We start from the raw sequence: 15,257 nt of genomic DNA, 5'->3' as shown, positions 1-15,257 counted from the left end.
AATGCCATGCCAACTACGGAAAAAAAACAAAAACTTAAAAAAGTTCTGATCATTTTGAAGCCTCTATACAGGCATCTAACTGAAACATTAGTGGGGCATTTCTAATTCATTTGAGTCATAAAACCATAGCATAAGTCTGAAAAACCCAGCGGAGGAGCTAACTGTTTCTGAAGATAACTAAAATCAATTAAGGATATAATACAACATTGTGTTGATAAAACATAAGATGCATTTCATGACACACAAAACACAAGCTGCTAACAATTTGAAAGTTTGTCACCACATAGGCTTTATGATGGACAAATTACATCTGTTTCTTTCTTGTCTGTTTTGCAAATTCTGAGATCATAGACTAGCACAAAATATACATAGCATGCATTTCCAAAGTATTTGAGGTTTAGAACTGGAATGGGGCTCACAACTTCTGAGGCTTCCCAAACACCAGATCCTCATTGAAAATGCATTGAATGAAAACTCCCAAGCTTACGCTTCACAAAAGACCGACATCATGAGAACAAACATTGTCAAATAACAACAAACAAGCAGTGCTACTTCAGTTTGTGAACTTCAGGATCTTGGAATGATTGAGAAGGTTGTGATGGAATTGGCCTCACATGCCCGCCTTCTCACAGAGGTCTAGTAGATCCAAGGTCTGAGTACAGGCAACAGATGAGAGGTCTACGGTCAGTTCATCAACTCATATAAACAAGAATTTAGATCAGCAATCTTATCTTATGCATCAGCTCGGATCCAGATAAAGTGAAGAAGCAAACACAGATGAGAGATGCATTTTGAATACCTCTTTAATGGATAGTTCAAGACGGAACTTTGGTCCATCATAGTGGAACAGAACTGGCCTGAAAGAATCCTCTTCGAGGGCTTTGCAGATCTTCCTCACACGGATCCTCACCTAATGTTTTTGTCAATTGAGCACCAATGATAAATATCAATGGAAGGAACTTGTACCGCAGATTTTGAATGCTAATGATATACAAGTTCAAAATTTTTAAGTAATTTTAACTCACTTGTGCAGGAAACCTGGACTCTCCTTTGCACTTCTTATCTTCCCAGGCTGTTGGATCAATGTTGGTACCACCAAAACTTGCAGCCTGCAATATAAACCTAGTGATGAAACCTATGTTGATGTTTACTAAAATAAGTAAACACGAAATCGGTTGCATGCTTATTATGCTGCAGTTATACTTACGAAACATAGAAACTTAGATGAGTCCTAATTGTGATATTAGAACTGTGGTAAACCCCACTAAAGGCTACCCTTAAATTAAAGGAAAGGAAATTAAATCTTCAAACTGGGATCCGCTAATCCTAAACGGCTAATGAAAATGGCAAATATCAAGTGCTGTAAGACATAAAAAATTGACCTCAAATATTCCGTGAAGTTGATGGGTTGTATAGTTATAGAGGAAAAGAGGCAGTCCAGGAGTAATTGCCCTGACAGAATCACGGTATCTCGGAGGCAACCCTGCAAGTGGAAAATACACATAGCTGAGATAGTTTTCATCTTAAGAAAGTATTAGTTACTAGGGAATTTGAAACAAAAGAACATATTAGCATCAGAAGAAAAGGAAACCTCTATTAGTACTAAAAGATCAACATAACTCAGCCATGGACTGTGGCCTCTATATCAACAGTAGCAGTAACCACAGCCTTTATACTCTTCGTGCATGCTTGAAGGATGAAATGATTATGAATGATTTACAAATGTTAGCCTATCAGTTATCATAGTCAAATTCTAATAGCACTAAAATAAAATAATCTTCTTAAAGTGAGGAAGCAGAAATATAAGCATACCAAACAGTTGTCGCTTGAGATCTTCCTGCATGGTATCATTATTACAAACAAAAATATAACCTCCAAGAACCTCATTGCGTGGGAGCATCTCAGCAGAAGGTAGCGTCTTGAAACGCTTGTCCACCACAAGGTTGTTGTTATTGTTATTGTTGTTGCTATTGTCGACATTTTTGTTCCCGGCATTGTTGTTGTGGTTGATATTGTTGTTGACATCCTTGCTGCTGTTGCTCTGGGCATACTTGTTGGTCACTGAGTTCAGCTTAAAACCATTGATGCTATTAATGTTGCTCATGTTGCTCTTCTGGTACATTGTGTTCATGTTAAGAGCACCATTACGGAAAGGACTCTTCACTGCAACCTCATTTATTTTGAAATCAAGGTTCATAAGATTAAGATTTAAGCTATCAAATTTAGTATCTTCCAATGCATATTTTTCCCATGGCTTGACATCTTGAGGACTCTTTGAAATATCAAGGTTGTTCATCCGCTCGCCCTTTGTTCTAGTGAGCTCAGCCAGTTTTGAGGTAATGACTGACCACTGATGGTCCTCTGAAGCCTTTGACTGGCCGCGGAACTCATCTCCCAGATGCCAAAGGTCATCCATCTTTTTCAAGCAATTTGCTGTAAACAGAAAAGAAAATTTTCATACATCATACAGGGAAAATCTTTGAATGAGCTTCATCAGATCATAAGATTAACAAAGCAAGAACACACTTGAAAATTTCTCAAAGAAAATTGGTGCAAGGCAAAATTTTGTTAAGCTTCAAAAGTCCAAAAACTAAAACAAAGAAGGATAGGCTGTGCTTTCTCTAGAGCCAGTATGGCCATTAGTACCAATATCATTTATACAACTCAATCTTAAAGATGATAAAGCATTATAACAACAACAAAGAGACTGGATCTAAGAACACCGACACAACAAACACACACAGGCAAAGCTCACATTCCTAAGCGCCAAAATCATGTTAATTTACAATCAAGTTATGAAAGCTCAACAGATTCAAATGGCATAATGTTAAGTATCACAGGAAGAGGAAAAAAATTAAATTACCAGTAGAAAAGAGTAAAAAAGAAAAAACCAAGCAAATGCAAAGATCTGAGAATAAATAAGCAAAAATTCCACCTCAGAATCAAATACTCCAAAAACTTACTAACATAAACATATCCTAAAAGTCAAACAAAGATCAGAGATCTAGTTCTCTTTTATCCTTAAAATAAAAAACAAACTAAATCCACTAAAACAACACAAAAACTACGCAAAATCCAATATTTCAAAGAACAAACAAGAAATTAACTCCAAACCATCAGATACTACTTCATTCATAGATCAAGCAACAAAATAACAGCAAAAAAGCGTTTTTTATCGTAAAAAACCAGAGAAAATGGAGATTAAACTCACCTAGAACAGAAGAACAGTGGGTATTTTGGATCTGGAGCTTGGTGTCCAGATCCAATCAGGCCAGGGATCCAAGAAACCCTAAGATTTGGCTCGAAGGAGATGAGTAAAGGTGCGATTTTTTTCCCTTAACTTCCTCGCCCCCTCCAAATAGAGCCTGCCAGAGAAGCACACAACGTGTTGTATTGTCCCCAGTTTATAGACATACTTTTACCAAAATGCCACTACTTTTCACATTTAATTACAATTTCACCACTTTAGTAAGATATTTTCACATTCAATTGCAATCATTTAGATGAGCTCATATGTTTAACTTCACTTAATCTGATTGATTGGTTTAAATTTATTAGTTTTTTTAATGTTTTGATCTTGTTTTATTAAGCTTCATAAAACAAACAATAGGAATCATGTGAACCAAAATAATACTTTTTATTAATTTTTTTTAAGAGACATTGCAATAATATAAGTCGTCTTGTAACACATGATCAGACAGGAAAGCTTGGCCAAAAGTAGATACAATGAATTTATAACCAAAGCTTTTCCACAAGAGTCCCATTTAGAGTTTGGTGGCATCTGTTTTATCTTCCCATAAGAATATTCTCATTGGACCAAAATTTTAATTTTGTTTTCAATTTTTTATGAAGTTGGTGGATATATATATGTCTATATATATACATAATTTTTGAAATAAATGTGGATAAAACCAGAACTTTATTGAATAGAAAGAGTAACGAGGGAGCAGAAGATAAAAACCTCTCACCGGGAAGTGAGGAAAAGAACCAAGAGCAGCGAGAAAATAAAATTTATACGAAGAGAAAAAAGGTGAGAAGGCGGAAGACACCGTCTGGTCCCTCGAGCCTCCAGGACCAACAAAAAGAACCATTCCTCCTGCGAGATTGAGTCGGGATCTCCGAACTGATTTGAGACTTTAAGTACTTAAGAAATTAAGAGAAACGCTTAATTTTTACCGGGAAGACTTCATTAAAAGATGACGAGTTATCTATCAGTGAAATTTGATTGAAAGCCAAAGAAAAGAAGCGTATTAGTGATTTTTAATAAAAAAATATTGTAAAGCGGTAAAGCAGTCAATTGGAAAATACGATTATTTCGTTCAATCCATATAATTTTTATCAACAACCTTGTTATTATTTATTAATTTTTTTGACGTTGTAATACAATGTATTATTAACAATGTATTATAAAAAGAAGAGCATGTTACTTGTAGAGGTATGCACTTTCATAATGGATTAAGAATTTGTTTGTGATCACATGGGATGGGAGTGATTAGTTGGTAATAAACTAAAAAAAAATATTGAATTATTTTAATCTCTGTGAAAGATGTGTGTTGTGAATATAATATATATATAGAATGTGGATAGTGATGGATTTGGACGTCTACCATGGAGAACCACATACAACTTCTCTATTATGAGATGGTAGACGTGTATACATATATTGAAAATAAATAAATAAAGTATGTAAAATTTAGATTATGTGAAAAACTGTTGTCTTTGTTTAATTGAAACGGTTTGTCTCAAAAATTAGCTTTTTATGTTAAGCAGCTCATCTTCAATTTCTCATTTGATATTAAAAAAATTATTATTTGAAAAAAATCTGAATCATTATGTTAAATTTTCATGCTAGGTATATAATTATTTTAGATGAAAAAAATATAACATTAATATATGAGGATAAATAATATATTATATAAATTTCATCTAAGCTAGTATAATTGAAAATTAGATTTAGTTTTAAAAAAATTATTTGTTTACCAAACATCCAATTAAATGAATTTGACTAGATTATGATTAGATCCTTTCCAAAATAAACATCTTGATTATGAGTAGCTTTAATTCTACCTGAAGCTCTTTTTTTTTTTTTATTTTTTTGTGATAAAATCTAGTGGTCATGTATGTTCAGAAAATATTTCACTAGGGGATTGCTAAGAAAGCCATTGACCATTCTATGAAATATAAAGGAAATGTTGGAAACTGTCATTTCAGGAAGCTTCTTTCTAATTAATCTTATGTCTGTGAAGCTTCTTTCTAATTAATCTAATTTATATTATGTCTGTGTCCATGTCTTCTAAACCACCTTTGTGTGTTTGTTTTCACTGAGATTGTAATTTGTAACAAAGGAGTATTGCTTTAAGGTTTTCTAGGTGACCAAACTGACTCCAGTCTAGCTGCTGAGATTGCTGCAGTGAATGTTGAATTTGATCCAAGTTAGAGGGATTGTGAGAATTCTAATGAGGGATTGTGAGGATTGTGAGAATTCTAATGACATTATGAAGCCTGCTAATCATTGTGTGTGTGTTTTTTTGTCTTTTTGATGATGGGCGACAAAAGCCCCACAAAGGTGTCAAACAAGTACAGTCTGTTATGTATACTCAAAATGATATATTAATATATGATCACACCATAATTTGGTAAATTCTCTTGTCTAAACCCTGAGTGGAAAATACGGTTCTTCCCACAAGAGACTTTAGAAACAGTAGATGAATAGATATGGTATTTCAATAGTATATCTATAGTATGTTACTATGTTATGGCACAAAGGATTCAATCTTATCTCGCTCACCCACCACTAATAGTGACTGTTACTGGGTTTATTTAGTGGTTGCTTGTTAATCATTGTTTTGACTTGGAGTCTTGGACGCAGAACAAGGTTTTCAATAATATCTTGCCATTAACATTAATTTCAGCTTAGAGATCCAATCATGAGCATTTAGAGGTTTTTTGGTTTTGTTTTTTTCATCTATTGTACTATGTTGCGCCCTTTTTGGAGAAAAGGTGATGACGGAAGCTGCAGGGGAAGCATCGTGGGGAGCCGCTACTCATTATCGAACCATACTCTCACCTCGCTGAGATGAGGGATCGAACTCGGGAGGCCCACGCTCGACACTCCGAGACAACACTCTACGTAAAGGGACCCGATCTGCCGATAGACCAAAATGGTCGTTGAGCTTTTTGATGTTTTTTATATTAGTTTTTTTTTTTTGGCCTCTTGTTGTTTATTATTAGCCTTCATGGTTGGTGCCTTGGTGTGTTGTTTTATCTTTTATACCGTCTTATGTTTTTGATGAATGTGATTTATTTATTTAAAAAAAATTGATTTGATTCGGGTCATTTTGTTGACAGACTTGTTTTCCACACCAGCCAAAGTCCAGGACTCTTAGTACTGTTTCATAATGGATTTGATTTAACCAGGCGGATCACAGATGCTAAACTCTTGGGGTTTGTTTTGGGTTTATGTCTTTTTTTTTTAAATAAAAGTGGATTAGGCATTCATCCATTACAAGGGGTTGTCCGGCCAGAAGGTTTTTTTCTTAAAAGAAAAGAAAAAAAGAGGTGGAGCGAGAATAAAAACAATATAGAAAACTGAAAAAGAAGATCACAGCAGAAAGGTGGACATGTCCCAACATAGGGTTTGAGGTGTCCGGCATGTATACCAAAGCACTTCAGATTGAGGTTGCATCACTAGGGTGCTTGATTTACTGCAAGATTGTAGTGTAGTTGCTTGTGGAGAAGTCTAATTAAGCTATGTTTGATTAAAATCTTTGATGCTTTTCAACTTTGAATGGGCCAAATCAGAAGTTGCATTACATCATCTAGAAAAAAAAATTATCAGCAGAAATGATATTGGGAATAGATGACATTTTCTTATTGAAAATTCTTTTATTTCTCTCAAGCTAAATCTAACTACAATGACAGGTACCCAACCATGAAGGAGGTTGGGATGCATGACAGATTGCCACTTTAAATAGATCTCATAGAGAGTCTTAGGTTGAGGTGGGAGGTTTAAAATGAGGGGAAAATGATTTCATATTTGTTTAGCAAAAGGAAATAAGAGGAAGAGATTACCATCCATTTCAATATCCGCATCACATAGAAAGCAAGTTGGTGTGCCATGGTGGGAGTTGCATATATATATATATATATATATATATTTTTGATAAAGTTGACAAGTGAAAAAGCAAAAAACAAATGAGTACGGAGGTACATCAATTACAGTGGTTTAACTGACTTCCTAGAGATAAACCCTCAAGAGGTATTCTTCACATAGAACTCCCACAGAAGACCCAGAAAATAAATTATAATCTGAGAAGCTCAAACTCGAGACCTCTCAATCACAAACACATGTAGTTACAAGTGGGCTAACCCACGGTTCCTAAGTTGCATCTTCTCTTGGACAAATTATCCAAATTAAAAATTTTATCATCTTAAATCAATTAGTTGAATAACTTAATTTCTATTGGGTAATAACCCTTTTATTGTCTCAAATCAGTTATAAAAAAAATTTAGCTAATAATTTCTTAATATATTAACACCGAATTTTTTAAGTAAGGTGATAGCACATAAGTGTATTGAGATGCTACCTCCACATCTATGCATATTTCTAATTTTTTTTTAAAATGAAAAAGTATTTGTTGTCTATTTGTTAAAAGAAAAAAAAATTCTACCATACGTCTGGCCTTATTATATATTAATAATTTATAAAAAATAATGGAACCAAGAAGTGACAATTGCATTCAAGTGGGTAGGTCCTCACGTCCGTTTTGATGTGGGAATGACATTTAACATGTTGGCTATAAAAGATGAGGGAAATATAAAGTTATGGATAGACATTTGAGTGGAATCCCTAGTTAAATTAGATACTCATACTATAGTATGGATTGATGCCGATTGAACTGTTAATGGGCATATAGATTTAGCTACATATCTGTGGATGCACTTCCATTCATCCATCTAATATTGCTCCTAAAAGAAGTTGATCTATCATTTCTAAGGCAAGGGAGCTAATATAATGGAAAAGCTGGTCAGAGTGCATGAGGCTTCCAAAAAAAAAATGTTTTTTTATGTGGAGACCGGGACATTTATTGCCTCTGAAAATTATTTAAATGAATTATTTTGGTCCAACATCATTTTCTGTTTGAGGATAGTTTTCACTATCATTTACCAAAGAGGGAGACATTAAAGTCCTTCAAATTCAAAATATACCGTCCTCTTTTGATCTCTAAGCCGATAAATAAGATTTGAATTTTTAATTGGCATCTATTTTGAAGATTCAATTTTTACCAAAGGGTTTATAGTACGGTAGTATTGGCTTAACTACGAAATGTGATTATGAGACATTCAAGTGTTTAGAGTTAGAGTCTCACCAATAGTGACGTATTTTTGATTGTGGGTTTGGACTTACAATCCACACTTCACATCACCAAGTAAGTACATGCAGACAAATTAGACGTTCAATCCTCAGATAATATGCATGTCTTTTTGACTAACAACCCTTATTGCATTTGGGGGGAAAAAAATTCAGTTGTACTAGTTGTAATTTCTATACCATCAAAATCTCACTAAATTTTATTAATTTCATTGATCACCCGAAACCAGAGTTTCTAAATAAACATTCAACACATCATAATAGCTTACAGAGTTTCATGTATTTTTTACTATCTATTGAATAGCTTCTTTAAATTTTTGAAAAAACGTGGATAAACCACGACTTTATTGAAGTAGGTCAAAATCTCTTTAAATTTAGCATAACTAAATTTTTCATAGCCAACGACTTGTGGGTCTATTGGTACATAGGTCGCCGATAGAGCTCTCACCGAGTGATGAGAGTTCGATTCTCGGCTGATGGCACATTTTTGGGAGTTGTGAATAGTGGTTGTATACGAGTGGTTCCAGCTCACGTGGCTGGGCGCATCATCCCTCACTTGTTCCACCGAGGTTTGTCTGACGTCCCAGGGGTCTCTAGTGGGTTCGCCCCAGCTCATCTTCCAAAAATTTCATAGGTCAAAATGAAATTCTTGCTCAAATTTGAAAATAATAAAAAGAAGGGGAAAAATCCTGCGAAAATTGTATAGCAAGAAAGTGATTTTTTTTCTTAAATATAAAACTAAGTTTAAATAACCAATATTGAAATTTATGTTCTCATCAAATTAGCTTGTTCATTTGACTCGGCTTTGAGACAACAAAATCCTCATCCGAAAAACCTTGCCTTGGGAAGTGCAATAGATTACCAACTCCTACACGTGTTATGTTATGTAGCAATTGAGTCGGTTGATCCTTTGTTCATTTCTTGTGACTTTGCGGAGAAGATTGGTCCTACTCTGACTGGTTTTTGAGGTTGGATAGATTTTTTCTTTTTGTGTGACATATAGAGACCATATGTTCCCTTTATAGATGCAAACAACTCTTGAGGTTAAGAAGACGAGGTTGGAGGTTTCAACCATGATTCTTAGGAGAAGTTTGGAGTTCTTGGGTATGTGTTAGTGGAGCGGGAGAAGCTGATGAGATGACTTTCATCTCAAGTGCTCACCTAATCACTATTCTTTTGTGTTATTTTGGGGTTTTTATGACACCTTTTCCCTAGGGGTCATGTTATTAGTGTTCTTTTTCTTCTTATTGTGTTTGTTTATTTATAAGTCCACTCTAAAAATTTTATTATAAAATTTTTTTATGACATAAATACTTATTGTACTTGCTTTATGTCTATACATATCTCCTGACTTCTTTTTAAAATGGATGACACTTATCACCTGTTTATTAAAAATAAAAAATAAAAATCTTTATCATGGTATACCTTAAATGGATGCAAATGCATGTGTCTATCAAAAACTTAAAAAGGTGATGCTTGTAGGATATATTAGTACTTTGATTGCCGCTGATACTTTTCAATCAAAGAGGGCCATGTATGCTTTACACGGTGTTATTCAATCAAAGAGGGGGCTTACATGTTTTACACGGTGTTTTCAATATAGGGTATTTCAAAGGGCCCATATGAAAAAAAAAAACATTTCTTAATCGTTTCCCGTTTCCCTTTGGGATTACCGTTTCTCGTTTCCCGAATTGGGGATCCGGCATTTGGTGTAAGTTTGCTTGCTTCCCAAGTGTCTTCTTCGTGGTCTCTTCCTCTGCGGGATTTCTAGGGTTTCTCAGGAATGGTACGATTTTGTAGTTGTGAACGCTTCGAATCATCAAGAAAAGGTATTCTATTGCTCAAATTTCTCAATTGAACGCATTTTTGTAAATCTTTTGATTAATTATTTGTGATTAATTTCATCTTGACCTTGCTTAGGGTTTTGGGTCCTTTCCTTTTCCGGTGTTCCAGAATCATTCATTTGATTTTGAAGTTTTTTTTTTATTCAGTTTTAGGTTTGGATGGTTTTCGGCCTTATCATGCTGTAATGGGATTGAAGGTTGTTTTTTTCCTTTTTTTCAAGTTTTTGAGTTGAAATTTGTTGCTTATTGTGTTTGATTTGGAGTTTGCTGAAGCTCAATGTTCGAAAGGTACTGTTTTTATTGGTATTTTAGTATTCTTTGCTCGTTGCATTCATAAATGATTGCCAAATGATTGCCAATGCTGTAAAATCAGTGACTTTAGAAACATTATTGGTGAAGAGATGGATGCTAATTGTGTCACATGAATGTTCTTTTTTTAAAACAATTTTGCATTTCTTGCTATACATGTGCAACATCCTTTTGTCTTTGTTACTTTTAACCTCCCTATTGGTTAAAAATCTATTTTACTTAAGAAAGCTAGAAGAATTCAATTCTCATTGTTTGCTAAACAGAAGCAAGCACTGTCCGTTTAATTCTTGCAGGATTTCTTGTTTATCAGGCTTTTGTTTTCATTTCTTGTGCATTGATTCTAACTTGGAACTTATAGTGATTAGATATGGAGTTGAAACTCGTTTATGTTTATAATTGCTATATTCTACTTAAATTTCAAATCTAGCTTGGGAGAGCTGAATCCTGCTATTGATTTGTTCTTTAGGGATGATTTTTTACAGGAAAGTTCCCTTGGATGCATAGGCATATTTTTCTGAATGATGCTGGATGGTTACAGGCAAACTAGTGAGGAACATGCTTCTTGATCCAACTTTATGGCGGAATATCACGTCGATGCTGACAAACAGGAAAGCCTATTACCTTTAGCAGAAGATGCCTTTCATCCTGAAAACGATCCCCAAATGGATTTTAGTTCATACTATAGACAGACAAAGTTTTCCAAAATGAAAGCTGTTAATGAAGATGGCCCAAAGTCTTTAAAGAGGGCTAGTACTTCTGAAAACATAGCTTTGGAGGAGGAAACTCATACCAACAGAAAGACTGACAAGTGGAGTTCTCCAGATGGCCAGTTTACTGAATTGGCTGGGAGCATTTCCCCTGATCCTCATGCACGGAGGAATCGAAGCACTAGTGTATCCCCAAAACGTTGTTGGAGCATATCAAACAGGTATTATCGAAAATCTTCTGTTATAACTGACTGTGTATGTTCTTTTTACTTGTTGCTTTCTTTGTTGGTGCACATCCACTATGCACCCTAAAATATCACATGCTCTTTTGGATGATTAACAACCATAAAATTGTTCATCATGTAATTTTTAGGAGTCTAAGCCGTAGTCCTTCTCGTGTTTCAACATTTGGATCTAAGAGATGGGAGAACAGAGGGAGAACAAGAGAAGGATTAATCATACATGATAGAGACTTCCCTGACTGTAAAGGTGGTTCCAAGAGAGCAAATTGGGATGGCATGACTGCAGTTCAAACCACAAGGAGAAGTGGTATAACCAATAAAGAGATCAAAGGCTTGGTTCCGGCACTTGATCAAAGTGACGACTTGGGCAGGAGCATCTCCCCTGGCCTTGAATCATGGAGGCGGCATACCTATAATATCAATCCAAAACATGGTTGTAGCCGGTCAGAAAGGTATTTGATTTTGCAAATGGTGCTTGTTCAGTAAATTTTGTTTATGCATATGGCAAATCTATGATCTGTGTAGGAATTTTATATCCAATAAAGATGGTGCCAAGATGTCAAATTGGGAAACTGCATCTGGAGACCAGACTACAAATGAAGATGGTTACTCTAGAAGACATGGTGGTGTATGGGGTGCCGCACTTGATCGATTTGAGGAATTAGACCAGAGCATTTCTGTTGATCACCAGAGATGGCGGCGACGAAGTCATAGTATTTCCCCAAAACATAGTTGGCGTATAAGGAAAAGGTTTCCGATTGCAAAAAATTAGTTTATTTGTTAAAATTTTGAAGCTATTTTCCTAATTTGTTCTAGTCTAGAACTTTGGCTATATATAAATGGTTCTGTCCATGCTCTATTAATTCAAGTTCAGTCATTATTTGCTAATTTGTTACTTAACCATTGACACATTGGATTGGATATAAAATGCAGGAGCAGGAGTCCTAGTCCACCGCTTGGTTTAAAGTCTGAAATGGAGAGCTGGAATACCAGGGGTAGGACAAGCACAGGAGGATCAGCTGCGGCCTATAGAGATTTTGCCACCGAGAAGCTTGCGAAAGGCAGCCACTTAAGAGAACTTGGTGAGGATGATGCACGGAGACATTCTGATAATGCTTCTAGAGAGTTTGGGGAAGGCAGGTTTGAAAGAGGAAGATACTTGCGATACCACAGCAGGGAGAATTTTGATGATTTGTTGGAGCAAAAGGATTTTTCACGGGACAGGCTTTTGCAAAGGGAACCTTCTCACCATGATGGCAATCGGGAAAAGCATGAGCATCATCAAAATAACAGGTCAACTGATCACCATTACATTTCCACAAAGGAAAGACGTCTTCGAGTCTCAACATGCAATTATGATCATTATGATGTCAACTCTCACAGCCAGTGGTCAATGAGAGACGGGGCCAGAGAAAGAAACTATGATAGAAGAGATGCAGATTCACCTTTCAGGCAGAGGCTTAAGTCTCGCAGAGTTAGCGATACACCTTGCAAATACTTTGCCGTAGGTCATTGCCGGCGTGGTGAAGATTGCAAGTTCTCTCACCAACCTTCACATGGACATCCTAAAGGCAGGCAGCAGGATGATAAGCAAGACTATAATATGCGGACTGAGACAGCTCCATCATTGAGTGGTTCAGAGAGGAATAATAAGTTATCTACCATGGATGTGCATATTTCATCACATGGAATGCATAATGGCAATGACTCAAGAATGAGTAATTCTTCCTCCATGGATGATGAATTATTAAGAAAATCTGATGCCCAATTTAAAGCTTCTCAGTCTCCAGAGCAGGATATAACTCACGATACTTTTGAACGATATGATTCTGCTATTCATGCAGACATGATGAGCAAGAACACTCATATGGAGCAAATCATCAGCAATAAAGAGCAAACATCCAGCAAAGGAGGGTATGTTGTGGGTGACATTGCAAGATCGAAAACTGAGATGGATTTTGTTACTACTCCATTTCCTGCAGTTTCTTTCACTGAGAAATGCTTGTCAAGGAGCAGATCTGAGCAACAGTTGGACCCTGTGCTACATAGTTTTGCATCAAATGCTCAGGATATGAAGGGTGACATTCTATCTCCTTCTGGGAAAACTGTACAAGAAACAGTGTGTTCAATTGTGCCTAATGGGGATTTCCAATTAGGAATTGGTCAAAGTCTGTCGCCAACCAATCAGCAAATGCATTTTGCATCTCAAGTTGGACACAGTGAGCAAATTCATCTGAGTCCTGTGTCTCTGAGACAACATGCTCCTGAAGGGCAGTGTGATCAGCAAATGGATTCTGCAGCTCAAGTTGGGTATAGTGAGCTAATTCAGCAAAGTCCTGTGTCTCATGAAAACGGTCTGAGCCAACATGTTCCAAAAGGGCAGTGTAATCAGCAAATACAGCAGAGTCCTGTGTCTGATAAAAATGGTCCAAGCCAAAGTATTGCTAATCCAGTTGTTCCGCAAGGGCAAAGTAATCAAATATTCTCACGAGATCATCTCAACATACAACCGATATTGATTAGTGATGATGAATCAGACCAACAGGCAGGTGACTCAAATGAGATAACTTCTCAAGTCACTTCTGGAACTTCTGCAAGCCAAGTAGTAGTAATCACCGACGAGGTTGCTCATGTAACAAACCTTTTATTGTCTCCTTCTCAAGTATGCCAGCAACCTTCACAACCTGATGCAATTCTAACACCCATTGGATCCGCTGGTTCAACATTGTCACAGATAGCTTCCAAACCAAGTATGGTGAAACTTCCCTCACCTCCACTGGTATCTTCTCTTGATGGAAGTCAGGGATTTGTGGCGCCACATCATAATCAGACTCCTGCATCTAACAGTTATGAGGATGCACATTTGGATGACAATGAAAATAGACAAAATAAAATACTTGAGTTACATCATAATCAGACTCAAGTATCTGATAATTGTTACAAGGGTGCACATTCAGATGAAAATGAAAATAGACAGAATGGAAAATTAGAGCTCAAGCAGGTCGAGCATGTTGAGGAGGTAACTGTGTCAATCAAGAGCTCACATTCAGATGAAAATGAAAATGGACAGAACGGAAAATCAGAGCTCAAGCAAGTCGAGGAAGTAACTGTGTCAATCAAAAGCCAAAATGAGAAAGTACATGTGCCTCCTACAGAGGAAGTTGATCATGATGCACAGATAGATGGCGAGAACAAGAATACCAAGGAAATAAATGGGATGAAGATGTTCAAGTTTGCACTTGTGGAGTTTGTAAAAGATCAGTTGAAGCCAACCTGGAAGGAAGGCCATTTAAGCAGAGAAGCTCACAAAGCCATTGTTAAAAAGGTAGTGGATAAAGTCACCGATTCAGTGAAAGGCCCCAATTTCCCTCAAACTCAACATAAGATCAATCAATACATGGAACACTCCAAATCAAAACTAACCAAGCTTGTACAGGTGAGTACCAACTTTATCATATTTTCTATTGTTTCCTTTTTATTCTGCAAAATTTTTCCAAAACCTCCACTCATTCAATGCAGGCATATGTTGCAAGATCAATCAAAAGCTGACCAACTCATGCTCCAAAAAACCAGACGACCAATGTATTTATTTCACTGGTTTACATCAGATGGTTGTTTGTAAGATCTAAAATTTTCACAATCTCTGTCTATTGCTTCAGCTGTGTGCAGTTGTTGTTACTTATGCTTGTACCAGTAACTGGTTCTAGTTCAATGAAATTGGTAACATTAAAGTGGCAATATTTAGAATGAACCCCTGCGTGAACCTCATTCCAAAATTTCCAGG

The 15,257-nt window shown here is 36.1% G+C and overlaps 2 protein-coding genes across 4 annotated transcripts; one reads left to right on the top strand and one right to left on the bottom strand.

The window, feature by feature from the left end:
- Nucleotides 1-236: 236 nt before the first annotated feature.
- On the bottom strand, nt 237-3,389 carry LOC120277534 (B2 protein). Its single transcript, XM_039284396.1, has 6 exons — nt 3,212-3,389; nt 1,813-2,433; nt 1,383-1,483; nt 1,026-1,109; nt 800-910; nt 237-652 (listed from the first exon to the last, which is right to left on the bottom strand). Exons 2-6 carry the CDS (start codon nt 2,414-2,416, stop codon nt 611-613), a joined length of 942 nt encoding a protein of 313 aa, XP_039140330.1. The 5' UTR covers nt 2,417-2,433; nt 3,212-3,389; the 3' UTR covers nt 237-610.
- Nucleotides 3,390-10,088: 6,699 nt separating this feature from the next.
- LOC120276849 (zinc finger CCCH domain-containing protein 55-like) lies at nt 10,089-15,211 on the top strand. 3 transcript variants are annotated; one of them, XM_039283576.1, is made up of 6 exons: nt 10,089-10,200; nt 11,063-11,452; nt 11,605-11,925; nt 11,999-12,223; nt 12,407-14,909; nt 14,993-15,211. In XM_039283576.1, the coding sequence occupies exons 2-6, from the start codon at nt 11,100-11,102 to the stop codon at nt 15,020-15,022; spliced, it is 3,432 nt and encodes a 1,143-aa protein (XP_039139510.1). In that variant the 5' UTR covers nt 10,089-10,200; nt 11,063-11,099; the 3' UTR covers nt 15,023-15,211. The 3 variants fall into 3 exon arrangements, with proteins under 3 accessions (XP_039139510.1, XP_039139509.1, XP_039139508.1); XM_039283575.1 differs by having other exon boundaries at nt 10,099-10,200; nt 11,007-11,452; XM_039283574.1 differs by having other exon boundaries at nt 10,099-10,200; nt 10,991-11,452.
- Nucleotides 15,212-15,257: the final 46 nt, after the last annotated feature.

Source organism: Dioscorea cayenensis, chromosome 15 (assembly GCF_009730915.1).
Source record: "Dioscorea cayenensis subsp. rotundata cultivar TDr96_F1 chromosome 15, TDr96_F1_v2_PseudoChromosome.rev07_lg8_w22 25.fasta, whole genome shotgun sequence".
In the NCBI taxonomy this organism is placed as follows: domain Eukaryota; kingdom Viridiplantae; phylum Streptophyta; class Magnoliopsida; order Dioscoreales; family Dioscoreaceae; genus Dioscorea; species Dioscorea cayenensis.
Note: the sequence above shows the minus strand (reverse complement) of the source record. Positions and strands in the feature narration are given on the sequence as shown.

Coding starts and splice junctions, on each gene's coding strand:
- LOC120277534 (XM_039284396.1), bottom strand. CDS start 2,416: ATGGATGACCTTTGGCATCTGGGAGATGAGTTCCGCGGCCAGTCAAAG. Junction 911..1,025: donor AGTCCAGGTTTCCTGCACAA/GTGAGTTAAAAT, acceptor CAAAAACATTAG/GTGAGGATCCGTGTGAGGAA. Junction 653..799: donor TTGAACTATCCATTAAAGAG/GTATTCAAAATG, acceptor GCCTGTACTCAG/ACCTTGGATCTACTAGACCT.
- LOC120276849 (XM_039283576.1), top strand. CDS start 11,100: ATGGCGGAATATCACGTCGATGCTGACAAACAGGAAAGCCTATTACCT. Junction 11,926..11,998: donor GGTTGTAGCCGGTCAGAAAG/GTATTTGATTTT, acceptor TGATCTGTGTAG/GAATTTTATATCCAATAAAG. Junction 14,910..14,992: donor AACTAACCAAGCTTGTACAG/GTGAGTACCAAC, acceptor CATTCAATGCAG/GCATATGTTGCAAGATCAAT.